The sequence below is a fragment of the Lagenorhynchus albirostris genome, chromosome 9, assembly GCF_949774975.1.
Source record: "Lagenorhynchus albirostris chromosome 9, mLagAlb1.1, whole genome shotgun sequence".
Lineage (NCBI taxonomy): Eukaryota > Metazoa > Chordata > Mammalia > Artiodactyla > Delphinidae > Lagenorhynchus > Lagenorhynchus albirostris.
Window position 1 is genome coordinate 82,394,792 of NC_083103.1, and position 25,004 is coordinate 82,419,795.

The 25,004-nt window shown below is 36.3% G+C and overlaps 1 protein-coding gene across 2 annotated transcripts in view; it reads right to left on the reverse strand.

Moving 5' to 3' along the window:
• Window positions 1–2,141: 2,141 nt before the first annotated feature.
• The window catches only part of KBTBD3 (kelch repeat and BTB domain containing 3), a 50,098-nt gene continuing 27,235 nt past the window's right edge, over window positions 2,142–25,004 (reverse strand). Inside the window, exons 2-4 of one of the 2 annotated variants that reach the window (XM_060160312.1) lie at window positions 11,538–11,682; window positions 7,892–8,136; window positions 2,142–3,744 (exon numbers count right to left, since the gene is read on the reverse strand). In XM_060160312.1, coding sequence (XP_060016295.1) covers window positions 2,142–3,744; window positions 7,892–8,124 — 1,836 coding nt within the window. In that variant the 5' untranslated portion in view covers window positions 8,125–8,136; window positions 11,538–11,682. The remainder of the gene's footprint in view (window positions 3,745–7,891; window positions 8,137–11,537; window positions 11,683–25,004) is intronic. The other variant, XM_060160311.1, reaches the window with a different exon arrangement.

Below are 25,004 nucleotides of genomic sequence, written 5' to 3' on the forward strand. Positions count from 1 at the left end.
GTAAAGGAAGAGTTTGGGGTTTTATGACTAGACAGACTACTTTTCTTGCAGTTATAACTGATGAAGAGCACTCAGGTACAGATGTAAAGGGATGGCAATAAGTGAAAGTGATTAACAAGTAACCTGCAGCAATTGTAGAAACTAAAGCAGAAAGCCTTGTGCATTAGAAAGTGTATTAAATCAAATACAGAGGGAGTCACCTAGGCCTTGATAACAAGGATATTTCTAGTAACATCAGAAATCAATGGCCAATGACAAGAATGGTAGAAATCAAGATAAAATTAATGAAACAAGATCAGGAATGGATTCTATTTTGCTTTAGTTCTCCCTTTCTGGAAATATTTGTTTATATATGCTTAAGTTAACAATTTAGTCCCCACTGTGTTATGGTCTTTCTCAAATAACTTGTTTCCAGAATGCCACGTAACACGTAAAAGAAAGCCTCCATTGAATTTTCTTTTTTTCTTACACACACAATACACACACAGAGGAAAGGGCAGAGCCAACTAAGGTAGGAAACCACCAATTCTACAGAATACTTTTTATGCAACTGTCATCTGATTACAGACAATCCCTGATTTTGGACTTGCACGATAATTCAGTCTAATATTCTGTTCTATTTTAAAAAATATATTTGAAACTTATGATTGCAAAAATTTATATAGTAAACTAAAAGGACCTTCATTTAAGTATATTTCCACTTCTAAAGAATATGTACATTTACAACAGATTAACATTTACTACAGTGTGTGGGAAACTACATTTGATTCCACAGAAATACAACCTGCACATTACCTGAGATATAAGTCAGGTATCTTAAAACCTAAAATACCTATATCTGTAAAACTGATAAAGAAACATATCCTCTTAGAAGGCAGAATCATCTTAGCTGAAAACAAGGATGAGTAACACTCTTTCATTGTTTGGGTCAAAGATGATTAAACATCTAACAAGACGCAAGTTTCAAATACTACTATCAATACCAAAAGCCTAGTCATATTTTTAAATTTAGAAAATAATTCACTGTGAATAATTTACTGAAGTAGTAAACATACACAGCACTTTACAGCTGGTATATATCATCACAGAAAACTGATATGGTACTAATTTAAACGCTGAAATTTCTTATTGTAACTCAAATTTGTACATGTAAAAGTTTAAGAAATGCCAACAATAGTGGTCCACTTATCTAGAGGTCAGATTTTCTACAGCCTCACTTACATTGGAAACTGGCAATGATACAGAAAAAGTATTTTAGGACTACGATCCCAGAAACCAAGAACTTCACTAAATGGGTTATATGTCAAGATAAACTCAGGTCAGGTATAACTTAGAACTGATTATTTAAATCAAAAATGTTAATTTACTGAGCTTGAGCCAGAAAATAAGGTATAATACTACTAAAAACTGAAACCAACTAACACTGAAAACTAATAGAATCAGCAAATTTTAAGACATTTCAGTAACTGCCAATGGCATTAGGGCAATACAGCACAGTACATTATACTCTTAACGAAGAGTCGAATCATGAAAAGAGTTAAACCATGTTTAGTGTACAGTTTAGAAGGCTGGGGAAATACACTGCATTTCAGAAAATGTTCTGACTAAAAAATAGTGAAAGAAAAGAAAGGGCTTAAAAGCAGCTAACCAGTGATCAGAAAAAATAGGAATTCGACAACTCTTATACCTGTAGTAACAAGATAGGATTCTCGACTCTAATTTATTTTTCACTTCATATAATACAGTGTAAATAAATAATTTTTACCTAGAGAGATTTCTCCCATCTAAACTGTACAATTCTGTGAAGTTTGATTTGTTTTTAACTAGTGTTTCATGGATAAAGTACTTTAAAAATCAAAACATCAAAGCCTGAATTTTATTTACATATGAAAATAGTAATATTCTAGACTCTCCAAGATTAAATTAAATACAATATAATTTTTGGTAAAATTTATTTTGTATTTTAAGTTTCTGGGAACTGCTAATTCATATATGGTATACATTCATAGTAATTCTCTCATAGAAGGTGCATTTTATGTTATTAAGCTGTAAAGACGGTTTTACCAATAATTAAGGTTAATAAATTTACTGCAGGTTTCTAAAACTGCAATAGTTTTAGAATATCTAATCACACACTACTTTTAGAAATGATTAGAAAACCATGGGTCCCTGTATTTATTAAACTGAATCACCTGGCAGTAAAATTCAGTTAAGGCTCTTGGCATTGGTGAAACTTCTTCCCACTCAGACCTGCTGCTGTGGTAGACCTGCACTTCATCTGTGATTTCATCTGGTGCATAATCACCACCTAATATATAAATTTTATCTTCAATTCCAACTGCACCTGCGTTGAAGCCTGCACATTCAAAAGACCCTTCACCCTTCCAAACACAAGTATCTGGACAAAAACTATAAACCTTATAAGTGGAAAGGTCACATATATACAGTGTGCAGTTTACTGGGACAGCTTTAATTAGTGTTGCATGAAAAAACTGCCCAAACTCTGCTACTAGTTCAGACCACTGATCAGTTGTAGCATTGTATTTAAAAAAGCAATCAAGTGATGGGTTAAAAGCATCTGTAATCTCTACCTCTGATCCAAGAACATAAATTACATTTTGGCATGCACTTGCTTCAGGATAGTATATGCCCCTGGGTAATGGGCTAACAGATATCCATTCTTTGGAAAGAGGGTTGTAAGATTCAACATCTAAGAGACTTCTAATGTCCTGGGATCCTCTAGTCTTTCCACCTATGACAAATAATCTGTTGAGAGCCATAACTGATGTATGCATGGTTCTTGGTGTTTTCATAGTTGATACCAGGAAAAAATCATTTTTGACCGGACAGTAGCACCAGGTTTGATCAGTGGCATCATGATATGACTCTGCAATATGAAGCCGAACTGTTCTACAACACGGCCCTTTGCAACCGCCTGTCAAGAATATTTTCTCCCCATAACTAGACAGACTAGATCCTGGCAAATCAATCAGGTGTGATTGTGGCAGTATCTTCCATGAATCACTTTTAATATTATAGCAAAATGTATATTGATCTTCTCCATTTTCCTCAGTTTTGTGAACAAATATGTATTTTTCAGTTGTGGATGGTCGAGCATCAGGGAAAAGTCCACCAGAACCTTGCACACACTTAATTGCATCTATGATTATGTCAAAACAGTTTGTGCTTTTGAGTAAACACTCTTCATTGAGTAAACAATCTTGAAGTGTCTCCTCAGATAACTGATATAATCTTACTTTTTTAATCAAATAAGGCAGATGCTTTTGCCTTGATTCTAAGTTATGTTTAGTCCAACTAAGGACAACTTTCAGTACAGTTTCTTCTTCAGGAACATTTAATTCATCTGATTCCAGACATTTTTGCAGTACTCCAAAATTCATCTCTAAGAAATCACTGGATTTAAATAATAAAGAAAAGTGATGTTGTACAAAGTATAAAGCATGATCAAACAAACGGGCAGAACCATAGCTATCTGATATAGATAATAACTGTAAACAATTCACAAGATTAATACTTTTTATTAAAAAGTCACTGCAAGCTTTGGACAAGAAGGAAACTTGAAGAAATGATGACAACTGGAAGAACATTTCCACATTATCATCTGTTATCTTTGTTTTTCCAGTATAGGCATAATCAAGAAATGCTTTTACTGCTTTGGAGGACAAATTAGTAATGGTAACACTTCCACCATCTCTTTCTTTCATGTTTACTTCAAACATAGCCCTGCAAAAATGAAGAACACAGGAGAACAAATAAACAGGAATATTTTATTCCACGATAATTTTCAATATTACCTTAAAGAGGTTTCCTTTACTCTTAGGTTGATGTAAAATACATTTACAAAATATATTTTTAAAGCATCCTAATAAATTAATTTAATATCTATAATAGTTAGAGACCATATGATTTATCTGTAAAATATACGTATTACATAACTCCCATATTGCAAAATATACACATTATAGCTGACCCACAGCAATGGATCCAAAGGCTACAAAAAGATTCAAATTTTGCATCTGATTCGATGTTCTTATATATTATTCATAAAATTAGGGTAAAATCTCTCTAATGGCTGAATTTATTTACTTATGGGTTAATTTAGTATCAACTCTGCAGGTGATAACTAAAATTACTTAAAATATATAAAAGCTTCTGGGTTTAGGATTTAAAAGTCTTTTTCAAAATAATTTTCAATTTGGCAGCAGTGAAATATGTAAAAGATGGAATACAGTGAGATATCAGATGTTTCCAATGACTCTGTCTGTGTGGGGAAATCCACCAAATAAGATAAACTTGAATACATGTCTAAAAACACATTTCATACAGCACTTTAGGAAAAAGGGAATATGATTTTATGAAACTAAACAACAGTGTACCACACCAAACTAAAAAGGCTAAAAATAAGTTTTTTGTAGAAATAGCCACTGAGAGATGGAGACGGGTCTCCAGATCTGAATAATTAGACCAGCTTGAAAGTTCTTCATAATAAGTTCTAATTTATCCCCATCTGGTAAAGCTGACAGACTCTAAGGAAACAGGAAATTTTTTGGCTCAGTTTTAAAGCAAAAATATAAATTATTCGGAAATATTTAGGCAGGAGACTAAGATATATTTTACATTTGGCTTTGGTAAGATCAATATTGCTGTCCATCCTTATATTAATTTCATATCCAGAGTTATTCATTTTTACACTTTAAACAAACCCATTATGATGGTTTTCAGTAGAACTGCAAATAAAGATAAAGAGGAAAGAGCTACAACAAAGAACTAAAGACTGCCAGTTGAACATTCATTAAGACTAAAGATCATCTGATTTTGGTCCTGGTTTAATACTGGTTTGTATTTGTTCCAGTACTGTCCAGGACACCTTTGTGAGTAGTGCTCAGGCGCCCAAGTACTCTGGGGGAAAACCAAACTTCATTATTAAAGTCTACTATAGAGAGTAGCTAAAGTTACTACAGCACAAGTGTCCAACTGAAAAATATGAGGAGCCTTCCAAATACAGAATACTCCTTAGGAAAAGGATGCTAACGCCCCTTTCTACTAGGAGTATTCAATACTTTTTAACACAATAACGAATAAATAGAGTTACAAAAATTTATACATGTTACACATTATGCAGGATATTTCAATAATGTATATCAACTTAGAAACATTAACCTGTGGTTATAATTAGATTATTAAGATATCTATAGTCAGTTTAGGGTAATAATAAGAGCATGGCCTCTAGAACAGGACTGCCTGGGTGGGTATCTAGCCTATACCACTTATTAACTGTGTGACCTTGGGGAGGTTAACAACTTGATTGTGCTTCAAATTCTTCATCTGAAAATGGGGATACTAGTAGTATCTATTTCACTGAGCTGTGAGAGAAATAACTAAGTTAATTGATGCAAACTATTATTAATATCATTTTAAGAAAAAAAGTTTTCTAAAATTGTATGTATTTCTAATTTACCACCAACTTCCACATTTTCTTTGAGAAAACACAAGTAATATATTTCTATATTTCATCCTACTCATCTTTAAAGTATCCAGTTAACTTCTATCTCAAATTTACCATGTTATCATAAAGTGTTTACACAATACGTGTGATTCCTTTTGAATCTTGTCTCCAGTGACTTTACACTCAATCATAATTTTAATTTTCCAAAAATATTTTAAAGGGCATTTACCATGCACTATGTAATTTTCTATTTTAATTTTATATACCCCAATATTTCTGTGAGTTTATATCCCAATACTCCAGTGAGTTTGATCATAACAAAAAATTATGAATTAGTGGCCTTATCATACAAGAGTGTAAATAATGTAGACTTTCTATCTACATTTGTACATATTTTTATGTGAACTATATACTCATGTAGTAAAATACTATATATAATAAAGGATCTAGGTCATTATAAAACTTTCATTTGTTTTACTTCAAAACAGATGCGAATTTTGAAAAACATGTTGTTTTAACAATCATTTTTAAAAATTGAAAGTAGATCCCTAAAAAGCTAGGAGTAGGCTGAACAAAGTACTATGGACAAATATATGTGCAAATACATTTAATTAATAAATAACTTCAACATAAAGAGTAGAGGACTGCCAGTTCAAATGCTTATACGAATTTCTTACTTTGTTAACATGAAAACATTATGGAGAAATAAGACTGTGTGTTCATACCAAATTATTTCCATTTTTTGGCTAGGTTTGGAAATAATAATAATTGCAGCTAACATTAATTGAATGTAGTGGGCACTGACATAATCATTAATATACATTATTTTGGGCTTCCCTGGTGGCGCAGTGGTTGAGAGTCCGCCTGCCGATGCAGGGGACACGGGTTCGTGCCCCGCTCCGGGAGGATCCCACATGCCGCGGAGCGGTTAGGCCCGCGGGCCGTGGCCACTGGGCCTGCGCATCCGGAGCCTGTGCTCCGCAGCGGGAGAGGTCACAACAATGAGAAGCCCGCATACCGCAAAAAATATATATATACACAATATTTCATTCAACACTCATTATGAGTTAGGTCCTATTTTTATTATCTTAAATTTTTACAAATAAGGAAACTGAAGCCTGAAGAGGTTGTGTAACTTACCTAAGGTCACAAGCCTAGTAAGTGGTGGAGCTGGGATTTAGATTTAGGGCATGTGCATTAAGAGGCCAAGTACTTAACCATTATACTGTACAGCTTCCTCTGATGAAGAGGTGATATGAAAGATGAGGGAGCAAGAAAGTTACTTGGAAGAAAAAGTGGATTAGAAGAGAGGTGGGAAGAAACTAGCGGAACCTGAGAGTGGGAGAACATAAGAACAGTTAGGGCCCCAGTAGAGTCTGAAGAAGAATAACTTAGGATACATGAGAGAAGAAATGAAAAGAATACATGAAGACATATAGTCTAGTTAGGCAACAGGCTAGTAAAAGTTGTAGCCCCCCTTGTCCCCAGTAAACTGTGATGCAGCACTGAGCCACTGCTCCCAAATTCAAAGCAGGAAACCCTACAGAAACAGGTGTTTTGTTAAGAGATTTAACCCCTGCTTACTTAGAATAAAAATTATTTCTAAAACTGAACATAATGCAAAATACTGCAATTAGGATTTGAGTTTATTGCAGTATGACTAGGAGGGCTGAAGGTCAAGATGTCAGCAAGAGAGGTTTGTCTGTCTGATGAATAGGCCTCACAGGTATTACCTTGATACAGTTACCACAGTACTAAGGTCATGACCCTTAATCACTGTTAAGAATCAGAAACCCACTGTCATCACAGTGGATTCTTACAGTGTCATGACTAGGATATTCCTTGTAGGACGATCTACATGGGGAACCAAATTATATTCAGAATTAGAATCAGAAAAAGTTGGGTGCTCTCCAGAAATGGTTCTGGAAGTACTTTTCCCTACTGTAGGACTATCTTGGCTAAAGTGAAGAGGAATTCTCTGCATTAGAGTCCCTCTCTCCTGGACAATCCATGGGATATAATACATGACTGAAATGTATTTTCTTCTCAGACTCCTCATTTTCTTTGAACTTGGCTTCCATTTTTGCTCAATCTGTCCTTTCCTCTTTTCCCAAATTATACAGTGCAGGGATCCCTCAAACAAAACTGACCCCAGATCAAAACAATATTTTTCCAGAACAATTCAAGGGACTAATGTTCCACAGAACTTCCCAATCCTAGCCTGGGAAGACTTGAACTTTAAAAAAGGTACTCTTATATTTTCATATTCAAAAATCATTAGTTAATCTAGGTTCTAATTATTTTTTTTTAAGTATTAAAGATTACTGTTTCATGTTCTGTGGGGGGAAATTGAGTACAGCCGTAAAAAATAACTTAATTAGTGGTATCATAAAATCTGAGGGATAAACAGACAAGGTAAAGTACCTGAAAAAGTCACTGCATGCTGCTAACACACAACGATGACATGGGATTATTTCATCTTTCACGATTATTTTGAAATCATAAAAGACATTTTGTTCTCGAAAATTCTGTAGTATACTTAAGATTTTCTGTCCATGATCTTCTGACACGAGGAAGTTGTTTTTCTTCTCAGATGGAATTCCATTACATGAGCCTTGTTGATTTAAATCATATGAATTATCCATAGCCACTTCCATCTGTTCTTAGAACTGGAATGAAAAAAACAAATCACTGATGTAACAGAGTCCTAATGAAATTTTCAGATCCAAAATTTGCCCTCTTACTGTCAATCACAAAAAAATGCTCACTAAGAACAATCATAATAGTAAATCGTGTCCTAAACACTTGTTTTCCTGACATTTAGCAATAAATTCCTTTTAAATTTTTATAAATATTGAGCTCACTGGAATAAAAAGTACATTATTAAGGGATAAAGTTCAAGGCTATATAACTGTGTTAAATAGCACAATTTATAAGTTGTATAAATAACTTATATAGGATCTGAGTATATGACTAGTCTGTTATATGTAAGAGGTATTGCTTATATAGCAGGTATCATTTGAATATTTACCCAACACATCCCTCTCCCTCCCATCCATTTTCTTCTGGTAGCAAAGTAGAGATTAAAATGCTAATATTGAAGTATAGGTATATGTCTTCTGGGATTAGACTTTTAAAAGACAATTGATCGGGGCTTCCCTGGTGGCGCAGTGGTTGACAGTCTGCCTGCAGATGCAGGGGACGCGGGCTCGTGTCCCGGTCTGGGAAGATCCCACATGCCGTGGAGCGGCTAGGGCCGTGAGCCATGGCCGCTGAGCCTGCGCGTCCGGAGCCTGTGCTCTGCAACGGGAGAGGCCACAACAGTGAGAAGCCCGCATACCGCAAAAAAAAAAAAAAAAAAAAGAAGACAACTGATTGAAAAAGATCAGGGTATTAGATTGTATTAACTGGTTATGGCCTTTACTAAGGAAGTAAAAGGCAAACATTGGTCCAACTTGGCCTATCTGAAAGCAGGAAAGCCTTTTAAATATGAGGTCAAAAAGCCAAGATACTTGAAGGCCAGATAACTGTGACTTTCCCAAACTGCTAATTTAGTTCTAAGCATAAAAGTTTATACCACAAAAAGCAAGAAAGTAGAAAACAGAAAGAAAAGAAGATTGGGATCTAGGGGAGCCAGAAAAATAGGAAGCCTTGATTCCTTAGCATACTTCTGTTCTGGTTATTTATTGCCTTGCAAATCACCCCAAAACTGAGTGGCTTAAGACAACAATTTATTATCTCTCATGGTTCTGCAGGTTTAGATGGAACTTCTTGCTTGTGAGTTTTCATATGGTTAGAGTCAGGTGGCAGCTCTGGCTGAAGTCACCTGAAGGCCTGATTGGGTTAGAGGTCCAATACAGTTTCTTCATTCACATTTCCTTCAAATGGGATGGATGGCTAGAACAGATAGGGCTTTCTCTCCCTCTCTTGATATACTCTCTCCATGTGACTAGCTTAATACTTCCTCATAGCATGGCAGTCTCAGGGTAGCTGGACTTTTTACATGGTGGCTGTGTTCTCCCAGAGGAGGTGTTTCAAGCCCAGGTGGAAGCCAGATACTGGAGAAGTAGTCTGAATGGTCCTGCAGCATCAGTCAAAGCTTCATTCTAGGACTGAGACAATCTACCACTGTGTTGTCCAAAATAGTAACTGCGAATGAGATATCATCTCACACCAGTCAGAATGGCCATCATCAAAAAATCTAGAAACAATAAATGCTGGAGAGGGTGTGGAGAAAAGGGAACCCTCTTACACTGTTGGTGGGAATGTAAATTGATACAGCCACTGTGGAGAACAGTATGGAGGTTCCTTAAAAAACTACAAATAGAACTACCATATGACCCAGCAATCCCACTACTGGGCATATACCCTGAGAAAACCATAATTCAAAAAGAGTCATGTACCAAAATGTTCATTGCAGCTCTTTTTACAATAGCCCAGAGATGGAAACAACCTAAGTGTCCATCATCGGATGAATGGATAAAGAAGATGTGGCACATATATACAATGGAATATTACTCAGCCATAAAAAGAAACGAAATTGAGCTATTTGTAATGAGGTGGATAGACCTAGAGTCTGTCATACAGAGTGAAGTAAGTCAGAAAGAGAGAGAAAAATACCGTATGCTAACACATATATATGGAATTTAAGGAAAAAAATGTCATGAAAAACCTAGGGGTGAAACAGGAATAAAGACACAGACTTACTAGAGAATGGACTTGAGGCTATGGGGAGGGGGAAGGGTAAATGGTGACAAAGCGAGAGAGAGGCATGGACATATATACACTACCAAACGTAAGGTAGATAGCTAGTGGGAAGCAGCCGCATAGCACAGGGATATTGGCTCGGTGCTTTGTGACAGCCTGGAGGGGTGGGATAGGGAGGGTGGGAGGGAGGGAGACGCAAGCGGGAAGAGATATGGGAACATATATAAAAAAACAAAACAAAACAAAACAAAAAAACAAAATAGTAACTGTGAGCCATGTATACCTATTTACATTTAAATTACTTAAAATTAAATAAAAATTAGAAATTTAGTTCCTTGGTTGGTCTAGCCATATTTTAAGCGGTCAGTAGCCATATGTAATATGATGGTTACTTTTATGTGTCAACTTGCTGGGCCACAGGGTACCCAGACACTTGGCTAAACATTATTTCTAGGTGTGTCTGTGATGGTTTTTTTGGATGAGCTTAACATTTGAATCAGTAGACTGAGGAAAGCAGATTGTTTTCCTTAATGTGAGTGGGACTCATTGAATCCACTGAAGGCCTGAATAGAACAAAAGGCCCAGTAAGATAGAATTCTTTCTCTCTGCCACTGTCTTTGAGATGGAATATCAGACTTCTGCCTTTGGACTAAAATTTGGATTGCAACTTTATTATTGGCTTTCCTGGACCAGTTTTCCGACTGCGGATCTTAGGACTGCTTAGCTTCCATAATAACATAAGCCAACTCCACACAGTAAATCAATCTCCCTATCTATCTATCTATCTATCTATCTATCTATCTATCTATCTATCTCTCCTTCCAACTGGCTCTGTTTCTCTGGAGAATGCTAATACATGTGGCTAATGGCTATTATATTGTATACCACAAACATAGAATATTTTCATTATCACAGAAAGTTACTGACTAGCTGATGTACTATATGAAGAATAATGTGCCTGTATAAGAGTGTGTGCATGCACACGCAGGGGCCATTAATAGGATGTAATTCACAGTAGTATTGGAAAAATAAGTTACCTGCAGTAATTTTGTGAGCAGTGTTCTGAGTAACTGTAAGTAAACAGACATATTAAGAATGAGAGTGGGTGTCGTGGAGGGAAAAAAGGTAATGAGAGGCTTGCGAGCATTTGTGAAGAAAAGTAAGGCAGAAAACAGTTGTATTAGAGTTCTTTAGAGAAACAGAACCAATGAACCAGTAGGCTATATATTTGGCTATAAGCCTATTTGTTATATATATAACTACTGGTATATGTGTGATGTGTGTGTGGTGTGTGTGTATGTATGTATATGTGTGCATATATAAATATATTATATATGTATATACATATAAATAATTGGCTCACAAAATTATGGAGGTCCCAAGATACGTGGCTGGCAAGTCAAAGACTCAGAACAACCAACGATGTAGTTTCAGTCTGAATCCAAAGGCCTGAGAACCAGGACAGCTGATGGTATAAGTTCTAGTCTGAAAGCTGGCAGGCTGGAGACCTAGGAAGAGATGATTTTTCAGTTCAAGTCCAAAGGCAGGAAATGATAATGTTCCAGCTCCAGCAGTCAGGTAGGTGAAGTTTCTTCTTACTCAGCCTTTTTGTTCTCTTCATGTCTTCAATTGATTGGATAAGACCCACCCACATTAGAGTGGGCAATAATTTACTCAGTCTATCTACTCAAATGTTAATCTCATCCAGAAACAGCCTCACAGACACACCCAGAAAAATGTTTGACCAAATGTCTGGGCACCCTGTGGCCTAGTCATCACAACAGTGCAAATCTTACGTAAGAATGTTAATAACATCTGATCTAGGATGAAAAGAATATTCTAAGTTAGAGTGGGGTACAAAGATAATCATCATAACAGTGCAAATCTTTACTTAAGAATGTTGAGGGAATTCCCTGGTGCTCCAGTGGTTAGGACTCTGTACTTTCACTGCTGGGGCCTGGGTTTGATTCCTGGTAGGGGAACTAAGATCCTGCAAGATGTGTGGCACGGCCAAACAAAACAACAACAACAACAACAAAAGAATGTTGATAACATCTGACCTAGGATGAAAAGGAATATCCCAGTAATTCCTCACCTCACAAGGCATACTTCTTAAGTCACCTGTAAAACTGTTTATAAAATTACATGTTTTTCCTCCTTTTCTAATAACTATAAAATCATATATCTTCCCAGGGGTATGATGTAATATGAAACAGAAGAAGGAGTAGGGCTTTAGAAGAGGATAAGACTTGAGTTCCAATGCTGGCTCAGCAATATACTTGTGATACATTTGAGGCAAGTAACTTCTGATCTTTGATTCTCATTTTCTTCATTTGTAAAATAAGGATAAACTTTACCTATCTAGTTGTGTTATTGAGAAGATTAAAAATAATAAATAGTTTAGCATTTACTATGTGCTAAATAAATGAAAGTTAGTACTTATTTTCTATTAGAAAGTTAACATAAAAGCCAAAGAAATCATTTAAATGACATTAATCAAAATGTTTACATTTAAAAGGTGGTAGGGGGAGGGACAGCAGAAACAGTTCTCTAATAATTCCTAGGGCTTAAGAGGAAAGCTGAACATAAGAGCTATCATTGCAAAGTAGTTTTATATGGAGTATCAGGATCAATGAAAAGAAGAGACAACTGGTGGAGACTTGAGCCAGCCTCCTCTTTCTGACTCCATAATGATAGAAAGGAATACTTAAAGGGACTAGCCAGGGAGTATTTATACTACACAAGGGGTAGTATAACAGAGCAGGTAACCAGCGTGATATACACTAGATAAACATGAGTTAGTGCTGTGAAAAGGATCAAAGCATCTTCTCAACAACACAATGAGGCCAGGGTGTTACTCCTGGTCTATTTCTCAAGTCTAGCAATGGGCTACAGCATCAATAATCTGTAACAGCAATATAGGGTCTCTCCATGGCCTGCCTCAAAGAATCACAGAATTGGTTGAAAGACTCAGTCCTTATCACCTACACACCCATTGGAACTGCTCCGAATTCTCATCCATTTAAAGATACGTATTTAAATCCTTCTTTATTAGAGGAAGTTAGATACTGAAGATGGAAAAATAAATTTATCTCCTATAAGCTTAGATTCGTCTGGGTTTTTAAAAGTTCCCTCAAAGTTTAGGATTATAGGTGTTGACAAGGATTTTTGATCCACAGGGGACAATCTACAGCAGAAATTACTACCCTGACTTCCAAGCCGTCTAATCAGGGAGAGATGAAGGAAACGATTTGGGTAGATACTGAATACTTGTTTCATAATACTTTCATTCTGTATGTGATTGATTACGTATGTGTGTGTATACATAAAATTTTTTTCTACAACTTAATTTTAAAATACATTCTTATTGGACATTTAAGGGTACCTCTACTTTCCAATTCTTTAATGTGGTCATAATTACCACTGGAAACTACCAAAATTTAAGTAATATCATGTTGGTTTTCCCCCGCCATAACTCTATTATTTTTCTATTTCTCATCTAGATGAACGGCCACTACACTTCCCAAGCTAGACACTTGGAAGCCGTCTTTCACCAACCATATACATCCATTTTAAAACCACTTCTCTTCATCCCTACTGCTATTCTTTTAGTTTAAGCTCTCATCATTCTCACTTGAATTGCCCCAACAGCCTTAACACTGATCTTTCTTATTCTATAAACTTTTATTTAAAATCTTCTGGGTTTCAAACCTGTGCATACATTTGGGTATATAAAGATAAATGAGGCACAGAATCCCTGCTCTTACAGGTTTATAGGCTAGTGGGGAAAGAAATAAGTAAACTGTGTAAGGGTCATAATAGAGATATGAGCAGTGTTATGGAAGCATAGAGGAAGGACAACATTCAGACTTGCTTTCAGGGGTGGAAAGGACAAAATAGAGAGGGGAAGAGGAGGATTGAGGAAGCCATCCTGATGAGTACAGTACTTGAGCTGTTAAAAAAAAAAAAGAAAAAAAAGGAAAATGGTTACCAAAGGTGAGAAAGACATTTCCAAGAGAAAAAATTAATTTATAAATGCAAAGGCATGGATAAGAGTTATTACGGCCCCTTTGGAGAAATACAAAGTTGAGGACAGGGGATAGGGTAAAAAAAGCTTAAGTAGTAAATAGGGAATGGCTCATGCAAAGTCTTACATACCATGCAAGGGGGCTTGGGTTTCATTCTATAGGTAATGAGGAATATTTAGAAAACTTTTAAGGAGTGGCATTATACCACTGGATTTACATTTTAGAAATATCATTCTGCTAAGAATATAGCAGTGAGTAACAAAGATGTGGCTCCTATCCTCATGGAGCTTACTATCTAATGGGACAGATATGCATGTTCACTGGCACTGGTAATGAGAATATCAACTTTAAAAAATCCAAACACTTTTTCTTAATGAAAAACAAATTTAATTTTGTTAAGCCACTGAGATGTAGCTATTACAACAAATAGGATTATCTTAATTGATGAATATTAATTTTAATCCCAGCAACTCAATAAACACATTTATTAATCTAAATATTTATCTGTTGATTCTCTCGTGTTTTCTGCATAAAAATTACATATTTGTAAATACTAAGGTTGCTTTTCTTTCCTATTTTTTACCAATTTTATTTCTTTTTTTGTACTACAGTAGTAGCTAAGACCTCCTGTACAACGTTGAATAAAAGCAACATGGTTTGCAATACGTTTAAATATCACTGTATGTGTATATATAATTTATACCTAATTATTTATACCAAGTTATAATACATACATAAATAATTTGGACCTTGGATTAAGTCAGTTACTGAGGCTCATAGTTCACAGATAAGAAGTGAAACCAACGATAAATGTACATTGTAATTTTTATTTCTATAACTAGTAATGTAAGTAAAATGGCTTTATTTGAAATTTTCAAGTATCAACTAATACATCAGCATTACACACAGGTATTCACTTTTGTAAAGTGGTTAAAAGTTAAAGCCCTCCATGTTTACTCTATGTAGAATGGTCAAGCAGAGAAGCTGAAATGTCCTATTTTGTCAATTTGGCTTGAGTGAATTTCTACATGGAGACTTTACTTAATCAACGATTATAAGCACAATCAAAGAGAAAGGGCGTGTTAGTTTCTGCTTTATAACAAAGTGAATCAGTTGGAACAGTTCTCAGACCTTTCTGAGATGCTCTTCCCAGGTTATAATCCTCAAATTTGGCTCAAATAAAATTTTGCATTTCTTTCTTAAAAAAAAAAAAAAGAGAAAGGGCACTGGAAAATATATGAAAGGGGAAGAGGGATCTGATCCACAAGATAACTAAAGCCATTGAAATTAATAAAAATCAATCAAGGAAAGTAAGTAGAATTAGCAGAGAAGAGGGCCAAGGATGGAACACCAAGGATAACTAATCTTAAGGGATAGACAATTTAAGTTGAAGAATTATTTATGCAGCATCTGCTACATACCAGGTGATGGTCTACACAAACTGAAAATATAATGGAAAATACAATCTGTAGTAGATACAGGTGAAAAAGTTCTACAGCTGAGAAAAAACTCACAAAGAACAGGAAGAGAAATGCAAGAAAATTAGGAAAGATGGTGGAAGCCAAAGGAAGAGAATTTCAAGAATGAAGCAGTTCCCATATTATCAAAAGCTGAGAGAGATTAGGTAAGGTAAGGACTGAAGTCACCGATGATTTGAGGGTGGGGTGGGGAGAGACCAGATTACAGTGGTTTTAAGAGGGAATAATGAACAAATTTGTATAAATTTTTCTTTTAAGTTCAGTGAGGTTGGGACTAGAGGTGCAATTCTAAGAAATATTGTTTTGCTTTAGATGGGAGAAATTTGAGCATGTTAATACACTGACAAAAAAGGGGAGATATGGAGGGAAATTTTTGATAATGATTACAACAATCTAAATTAAGCACTTACATCCCTATCAAAGCGAATCATTTTGGACCTTTAAAGCAACAAATCAGAGAACAATACTATATGGCAAAACTTTCATTTCTGTTAACAGGTAAACACTGATAAGCAAATGAATGGTTAGAGACTCAATTTTCATAGTTTATCTGTGATATAACAAACCTGAAAATATTAGAATTTATAAGTAATTTATACAGCTATTTCATTTAATGCTCATAATCCTTCAAGATTAGTATTAATAATGACTTTTTCAAAATGGGAAATTGAGGCTGAGATTAAACAATAAGGTGTAAGACACAAAACTAACAGAAACATGCTTGTTAGTTTTTGTTATTACTAAACTAGTTTTTGAGCATGACTCAAAGTCTATGCTCTTTTCAATACTATTCTGACCCTGGATTTTAATATCAAATGAAAGCTCAGAAAGTAATTTTAGTGCTCAAAAGATCCAACCATAAATGTACTGGTCAAAACTTACCATGACAATTTAAGATCATTCTGAATAAGAAAGACATATATGACAAAAATAAGAGCTAACATTTATAGAGCCAGTACCATGTGTTAGGTACTGGGCCATGGGTCTCACACAGCATTTAATTTAATTCTTATAAATATTACTCCTATAAAAAATGAGACCTCTGCTTTAGTAAAGTAGAGTAGACATACTTTTCCCTGTATCTCCTGCTAAGCACAACTAAAAACCCTGGACATATATAAAAATATATCTCACAAACATACAGAGCCTGTGAGAAGTAGAGAGAAACAGGCAGGCTGGCTAGTGAACTTCAGACCCAAGGAACAAGACAGTGGTGAGTTCCTTGGGTTTTATTTTTGCCTAATATATCATAGATAGTGAAGAAGCTGACAACACTGAACACCAATGGGCACACACATAAAGAGATCCAAGAAAAACATGATCTCTTTAGGCAAAGGACCAGGAAAAAGAGCAACCTAGCAAGACAAAAGTTTTGACAAACACCACAAAAAAACTGGGGCTCTATACCACCAATGTCAGCAAAAGTGGAATGGAGAGCCAAGAATTCCACCCTTGCCAGACTGTAATGAGGTGCCTCAGCTCTCCTCCTCCCATTCCCCCAAAGGAATGCTGTTGGTGAAGGCTGAGTGGGGAGTCAGGACATTAATCATTTCTGGGTGGTAACAAGTGGCCACCAACAACCCCCCCAATCAGTGGCAATCATGTGGCATGTGGGGAGCCTGACCTTCTACCCCCACCTGGCAGTAACATGGCATTCCACCCCCTCCTGGCTGGAGTAGAGTCAGAGGCCAAGTAAGGAATCAGGACTTCCACTACCGATTAGCAGCAACAAGGCCATCCCCAATGATGTCACTGGAGACCACGTGAGGAGCAATAACAAGGTGCATCTTGTTATCAGCGGATAATCTGAGGCTGAGATTGGTATCAGAGGATGCAGAGAGGGGAGCCTAAACTTCTAATTCTGTCCAGCAGTAGAAAGGAGCCCTTCCTCTCCTAGGTATCAACAGAGGTATAGTGGAAAGTCTGGACTTCCTTCTCAACCTGGCAGCAATGTGGTGGTAACCTAAACCGAAAAGAGCAGTGTTAAAAAAAAACCCCACTAAAATACAAGATTTAAATAAGATCTAGAGTCTTATATAATACTCAATAGAGCTAAGAACCAGGAATATATCAAATTAAATAAGAAAAAACAATCAACAGACATCAACAGTGAGATGACACTGATGTCAGAATTATGTGCCAAGAATTTTAAGCAGCCATCACAGAAAAACCTCAGTGAGCAATTACAAAGTATATATTATATACATGCACATATATATATTATATACAGTTGTCCCTTGGTAACTACAGGGGATCGGTTCCAGGACACTCCTCCCCATCCAATACCAAACCCCTCAGATGCTTAACTCCCTTATATTAAATGGCTGGCATAGTACGCTCAGTCCTCTGAATGTGCAGATGTGGAACCTACAGATACGGAGGACTGAATGTATACATGTACATATGTAAGTGATGTAATCCTAGAACAATCTCTAAAGCATCTATACAAAGAGATACACCCAGAATCATTATAACAGAATGAAAACAGAAAATGGAATCCTAAAAAAGGTTCAAGTAACCCAAAGGAGGCAGAAAAAAGAAAAAAGAGAAATTAAAAACAGAATAAACAGGGCTTCCCTGGTGTCGCAGTGGTTGAGAGTCCACCTGCCAATGCAGGGGACACGGGTTCGTGCCCCGGTCTGGGAAGATCCCACATGCCACGGAGCGGCTGGGCCCATGAGCCATGGCTGCTGAGCCTGCCCGTCCGGAGCCTGTGCTCTGCAACAGGAGAGGCCACAGCAGTGAGAGGCCCGCATACCGCAAAAAAACCCCCAAAAAACAAAAAACCAGAATAAACAGAAAACAAACAACCAAAAAGCAAACTTCAGTACTAACATATTCAATAACTGTACTAAATGTAAATGGTACACACACACACACACACACACACACACACACACACACACACACATACATACACATGTACCAATTAAAAGACAGAGATCAGCAGAATAGATTTAAAAAAAAATAACCCCAACTTTATACTTCTTAAAAGTAACTCACTTCAAACAGAATGATATAAGTAGGTTGGAAGTCAAAAGATAGAGAAAGATATACTATATAAGCATGAATTAAAAGAAAACAGGTGTGGCTATATTAATATCAGGTAAAGTAGACATCAACAAAGAAAAGTATCAGGGACAAAGAGATATATCACATAATGTCAATCCAGCAAGAAGACATAGCAAACCTAAATGTGTACATATCAAACAAAAGAGGTGCAGTAATGGGAAGCAAAAACTGATAGACCTGAAAAGAAAAACAGACAAATGCATTTATTATAGCTATAATGCTAGAGACCTGAATGTCCTCTCTAAAATTAATAGAACAAGAACACAATAAATCAGCAATGATACACAAGAACTCAATAACACCAGCAACCAACAGAATCTAATCAACAGAATACACATGATTTTCAAGTGCCTATGAAACATATAGCAAAAGTGACCATATCCTGACCTACCCTTAAATGATTTAAAAGAATTGAAGGCACACAGATTATGTTATGTGGCCACAATGAAATGAGACTAGAAATCAATTAAGAGAAAGGTTAACACTAAAATCTGAGGGGGCAGAGTCAAGATAGCAAAATAGGAGGACACAGAGTTCACATCTCCTTACAACTAGGGCACCTACCAGGCACTTGTGAGGGGCCATGGACACCGAAGGGGATGGGAAGAACCCCCAAGTAACCAGGTAGGACGTGGCGTGGGGGAGAAGAAATGGAGGCAGGATGGGATGGATGCCCCTGTGGGGCGGCTGGGGGAGGGGTTCCCACACCTAGAGTGGCCCACCCACAGTGAGGAGAGCAACGGGGATGCAGAGAGACCCTTGGGTGATTGGAGGATCAGAAAGGAACAAAGCCAGTGTTTCCCCCGCCCACCTGGGCCATACGGAGCCGGCTGAGGTCTTGGGCCTGATCCTCTGCACTCCAAGGCCACCACTGGCTGTGCAGAGCCCAAACCCTGCCCCTGCACTCTAATCCACGCTCTGAGGCCCCCTCCAGCCATGTTGTCCTTTCCGGCTGTGCAGGTCCTGAGCCTAGGGGCCCGCCCCCACCTTAAACCCCCACCACCACCTAAGGTCCTTGACCCAAGCCAAGGCTTTTTCCAGCCCCTTTTTCTTTTCTTCATTTTTTTCTTTTTTTTTTTTTAAACGTTGTGGTTCTGTTTACCTTGTGGTGGTATCATTTATATTTTTATTTTTTCTATTAAGTCTTTCATTTTTCTAATTTTATTTTATCTTTTACTCTTTGTGATTGTTCTGCTCCTTTTGGTTTCTTCCCTGCCTCTTTTTTTTTTTTTCCTGTTTTGGTTCTGTTTTACCTTGTTGTTGTTGTTTCACTTATATTTCTAGTTTTTCCAATATATTTTTTATTTTTCACTTTATTTTTTATTCTTCGATATCATACTTTTTTTTTTCTTCTTTTTTTTGCCACGCCACACGGCTTGCAGAATCTTGTTTCCCAGGCTGAGGGTCGGGCCTGAGCTGCTGAGGTGGGGATAACAAGTCCAAACCGCTGGACTAACAGAGAACCTCAGACACCAGGAAATATTAATCAGAGTGAGATCTCCCGGAGATCCTCACTTCGGCACCAAGACCTCACTCTACCCAACTGCCTGCAAACTCCAGTGCTGGACACCTCAGGCCAAACAACCAGTAAGACAGGAACAAAGCCCGACACATTAAAAAAAATGAGTTGACAAAAAAATGTGTTACAGATGAAGGACCAAAGTAAAAACCTACAACACCAAATAAATGAAGAGAAAATAGGCAACCTACCTGAAAAGAAATTCAGAGTAATGATACTAATAAAGATGATACAAAATCTCAGAAATAGAATGAAGGCATGGATTGAGAAAATACAAGAAATGTTTAAAAAAGACCTAGAAGAACTAAAGAACATAAAACTGTGATGAACAACACAATAACTGAAGCAAAAAAAATACACTAGAAGGAATCAACAGCAGAATGAGAAAGAAGAACAAATAATGAGCTGGAAGATAGAATGGTGGAAATAACTGCTGAGGAGCAGAATAAAGAAAAAAGAATGAAAAGAATTGAGGACAGTGTCAGAGACCTCTGGGACAACATTAAACACACAACATTCGAATTATAGGGGTTCCAGAAGAAAAAGAGAAAGAATCTGAGAAAATATGTGAAGAGATTATAGTTGAAAACTTCCCTAACATGGGAAAGGAAATAGCCACCAAAGTGCAGAAACTGCAGAGAGTCCCATACAAGATAAACCCTAGGAGAAACCACCAAGACACATATTAATCAAACTAACAAAAATTAAACACAAAGAAAAAATATTAAAAGTAGCAAGGGAAAAGCAACAAATTACGTAAAAGGGAATCCCCATAAAGTTATCAGCTGTTTTTTCAGCAGAAACTCTGCAGGCCAGAAGGGAGGGTCAGGATATTTTTAAAGTAATAAAAGAGAAAAACCTACAACAAAGATTACTCTAACCATCAAGGATCTCATTTGGATTTGATGGAGAAATCGAAAGCTTTAGGGATAAGCAAAAGCTAAGAGAATTGAGCACCACCAAATCAGCTTTACAACAAATGCTAAAAGAACTTCTCTAGGTAGGAAACACAAGAGAAAAAGAAGAAAAGGACCTACAAAAACAAACCCAAAACAATAAAGAGAAAGGTAATAGGAACATATATATCTATAATTACCTTGAATGAAAATGGATTAAATGCTCCAACCAAAAGACATAGACTGGCTGAATGGATACAAAAATAAGACTTGTATATATGCTGTCTATAAGAGATCCACTTCAGACCTAGGGACACATACAGATGGAAAGTGAGGGGATGGAAAAAAGGTATTCCATGCAAATGGAAACCAAAAGAAAGCTAAAGGAGCAATACTCATATAGACAAAATAGGCTTAAAAGTAAAGAATGTTCCAAGAGAAAAGAAAGGACACTATGTAATGATCAAGGGATCAATCCAAGAAGAAGACGGAATAATTATAAATGTTTATGCACGCAACATAGGAGCACCTCAATACCTAAGGCAAATACTAACAGCCAAAAAAGGGGAAAATGACAGTAACGCAATAACAGTGGGAGACCTCAACACTCCACTTACACCAATGGACAGATCATCCAGACAGAAAATAAGGAAACACAAGCTTTAAATGACACAATAGACCAGATAGATTTAATTGATACTTATAGGACATTCCAGGTGAAAGCAACAGAATACACTTTCTTCTGAAGTGCACACAGAACATTTTCCAGGATAGATCACATCCTGGGTCACAAATCAAGCTTTGGAAAATTTAAGAAAATTGAAATCGTATCAAGCATCTTTTCTGACACCAATACTATGAGATTAGAAATCAATTATAGGAAAACAACTGTAAAAAACACAAACTCATGGAGGCTAAACACTGCACTGATAAATAACCAAGAGATCACTGAAGAAATCAAAGAAGAAATAAAAGAATACCTAGAAACAAATGATAATGAAAGCACAATGAACCAAAACCTATGCGATGCAGCAAAAGCAGTTCTAAGAGGGAAGTTTATAGCAATTCAATCTCACCTCAAGAAACAAGAAAAATCTCAAATAAACAATCTAACCTTACACGTAAAGCAACTAGAGAAAGAAGAAGAAAGAAAACTCAAAGTTAGCAGAAGGAAAGAAATCATAAAGATGAGAGTAGAAATAAAAGAAATAGAAGTGAAAAAAATAACAGCAAAGATCAATAAAACTAAAAGTTGGTGCATTGAGAAGGTAAACAAAATTGATAAACCGTTAACCAGACTCATCAAGAAAAAAAGAGAGAGGACTCAAATCAATAAAATTGCAAAAGGAGAAGTTACAACTGACACCACAGAAATACAAAGGATGATACGAGACTACTATAAGCAACTATATGCCAATAAAATGGACAACCTGGAAGAAATGGACAAATTCTTGGAAAAGTACAACTTTCCAAGACTGAACCAGGAAGAAATAGAAAATATGACCAGACCAATCACAACTAACGAAACTGAAACTGTGATTAAAAGTCTTCTAACAAACAAAAGTCCAGGACCAGATGGCTTCACAGGCGAATTCTACCAAATATTTAGAGAACAGCTAACACCAATCCTTCTCAAACTCTTCCAAAAGACTGCAGAGTGAGGAACACTCTCAAACTCGTTCTACAAGGCCATCATCACCCTAATACCAAAACCAAAGATATCACACACACAGAAAAATTACAGGCCAATATCACTGATAAACATAGATGCAAAAATCCTGAACAAATAAATACTAGCAAACAGAATTCAACAGCACATTAAAAGGATCATACACCAGGATCAAGTGGGATTTATCCCAGGGATGCAAGGATTCTTCAATATACACATATCAATCAATGTGATACACCATATTAACAAACTGAAGAATAAAAACCATATGATCATTTCGATAGATGCAGAAAAAGCTTTTGACAAAATTCTACACCCATTTATGATAAAAAAATTTCCAGAAAGTGGGCATAGAGGGAACCTACCTCAACATAATAAACGCCAAATATGACAAACCCACAGTCAACATCATTCTCAATGGTGAAAAACTGAAAGCATTTCTTCTAAGATCAGGAACAAGACAAGGTTGCCCACTTTTGCCACACTTATTCAACATAGTTTTGGAAGTCCTAGCCATGGCAATCGGAGAAAAAAAAGAAATAAAAGAAAGCAAAATTGGGAAAGAAGTAAAACTGTCACTGTTTGCAGATGACATGATACTATACATAGGAAATCCTAAAGATGCCACCAGAAAACTACTAGAACTCATAAATGAATTTGGTAAAGTTGCAAGATACAAAATTAATGTACAAAAACCTCTTGCATTTCCTATATACTAACAACAAAAGATCAGAAAGAGAAATTAAAGAAACAATCCCATTTACCACTGCAACAAAAATAATAAAATACCTAGGAATAAACCTACCTAGAGAGACAAAAGACCTGCACTCAAAAAACTATAAAACACTGATGAAAGCAATCAAAGATGACAAAAACAGATGGAGAGATATACCATGTTCTTGGATTGGAAGAATCAATATTGTGAAAATGACTATACTACCCAAAGCAATCTACAGATTCAATGCAATCCCTATCAATTACCAATGGTATTTTTCACAGAATTAGAGCAAAAAATTTTACAATTTGTATGGAAACACAAATGACTCTGAACAGCCAAAGCAATCTCGAGAAAGAAAAGTGGAGCTGGAGGACTTCAGACTATATTAAAAGCTACAGTAATCAAGACAGTATGGCACTGGCACAAAAACAGAAATATGCATCAAAGGTATAGGATAGAAATCCCAGAGATGAACCCACGCACCTATGGTCACCTAATCTATGACAAAGGAGGCAAGAATATACAATGGAGAAAGACAATCTGTTCAATAAGTGGTGCTGGGGAAACTGTACAGCTACATGTAAAAGAATGAAATTAGAACACTCCCTAACACCATACACAAAAATAAACTCAAAATGTATTAAAGACTTAAAGGTAAGACCAGACACTATAAAACTCTTAGAGGAAAACATAGGAAAAACACTCTTTGACACAAATCACAGCAAGATCTTTTCTGACCCACCTCCTGGAGTAATGAAAATAATAACAAAAATAAACAAATGGGACCTAATGGAACTTAAAAGCTTTCGCACAGTAAAGGAAGCCATCAACAAAATGAAAAGACAACCCTCAGAATGTCAGAAAATATTTGAAAAGGAAGCAACGGACAAAGGATCAATCTCCAAAATATACAAACAGCTCAATAACAGAATAACAAACAACCCAATCAATAAATGAGAGGAAGACCTAAATAGACATTTTTCCAAAGAAGACATACAGATGGCCAACAAACACCTGAAAAGTTGCTCCACATCACTAATTATTAGAGAAATGCAGAACAAAACTACAATGAAGTATCACCTCAGACCAGTCAGAATGGCCATCATCAAAAAATCTACAAACAATAAATGTTGGAGAGGATATGGAGAAAAGGGAACCCTTTTGCACTGCTGGTGGGAATGAAAATTGATACAGTCACTGTGGAGAACAGTATGGAGGTTCCTCAGAAAACTAAAACTAGAACTACCATATGACCCAGCAATCCCACTACTGGGCATATAACCTGAGAAAACCATAATTCAAAAAGATACAAGTACCCCAATGGTCACTGCAGCTGTATTTACAATAGCCAGTATGTGGAAACAACCTAAATGTTAATCGACAGATGAATGGATAAAGAAGATGTGGTACATATATATGTAATGGAATATTACTCAGCCATAAAAAGGAA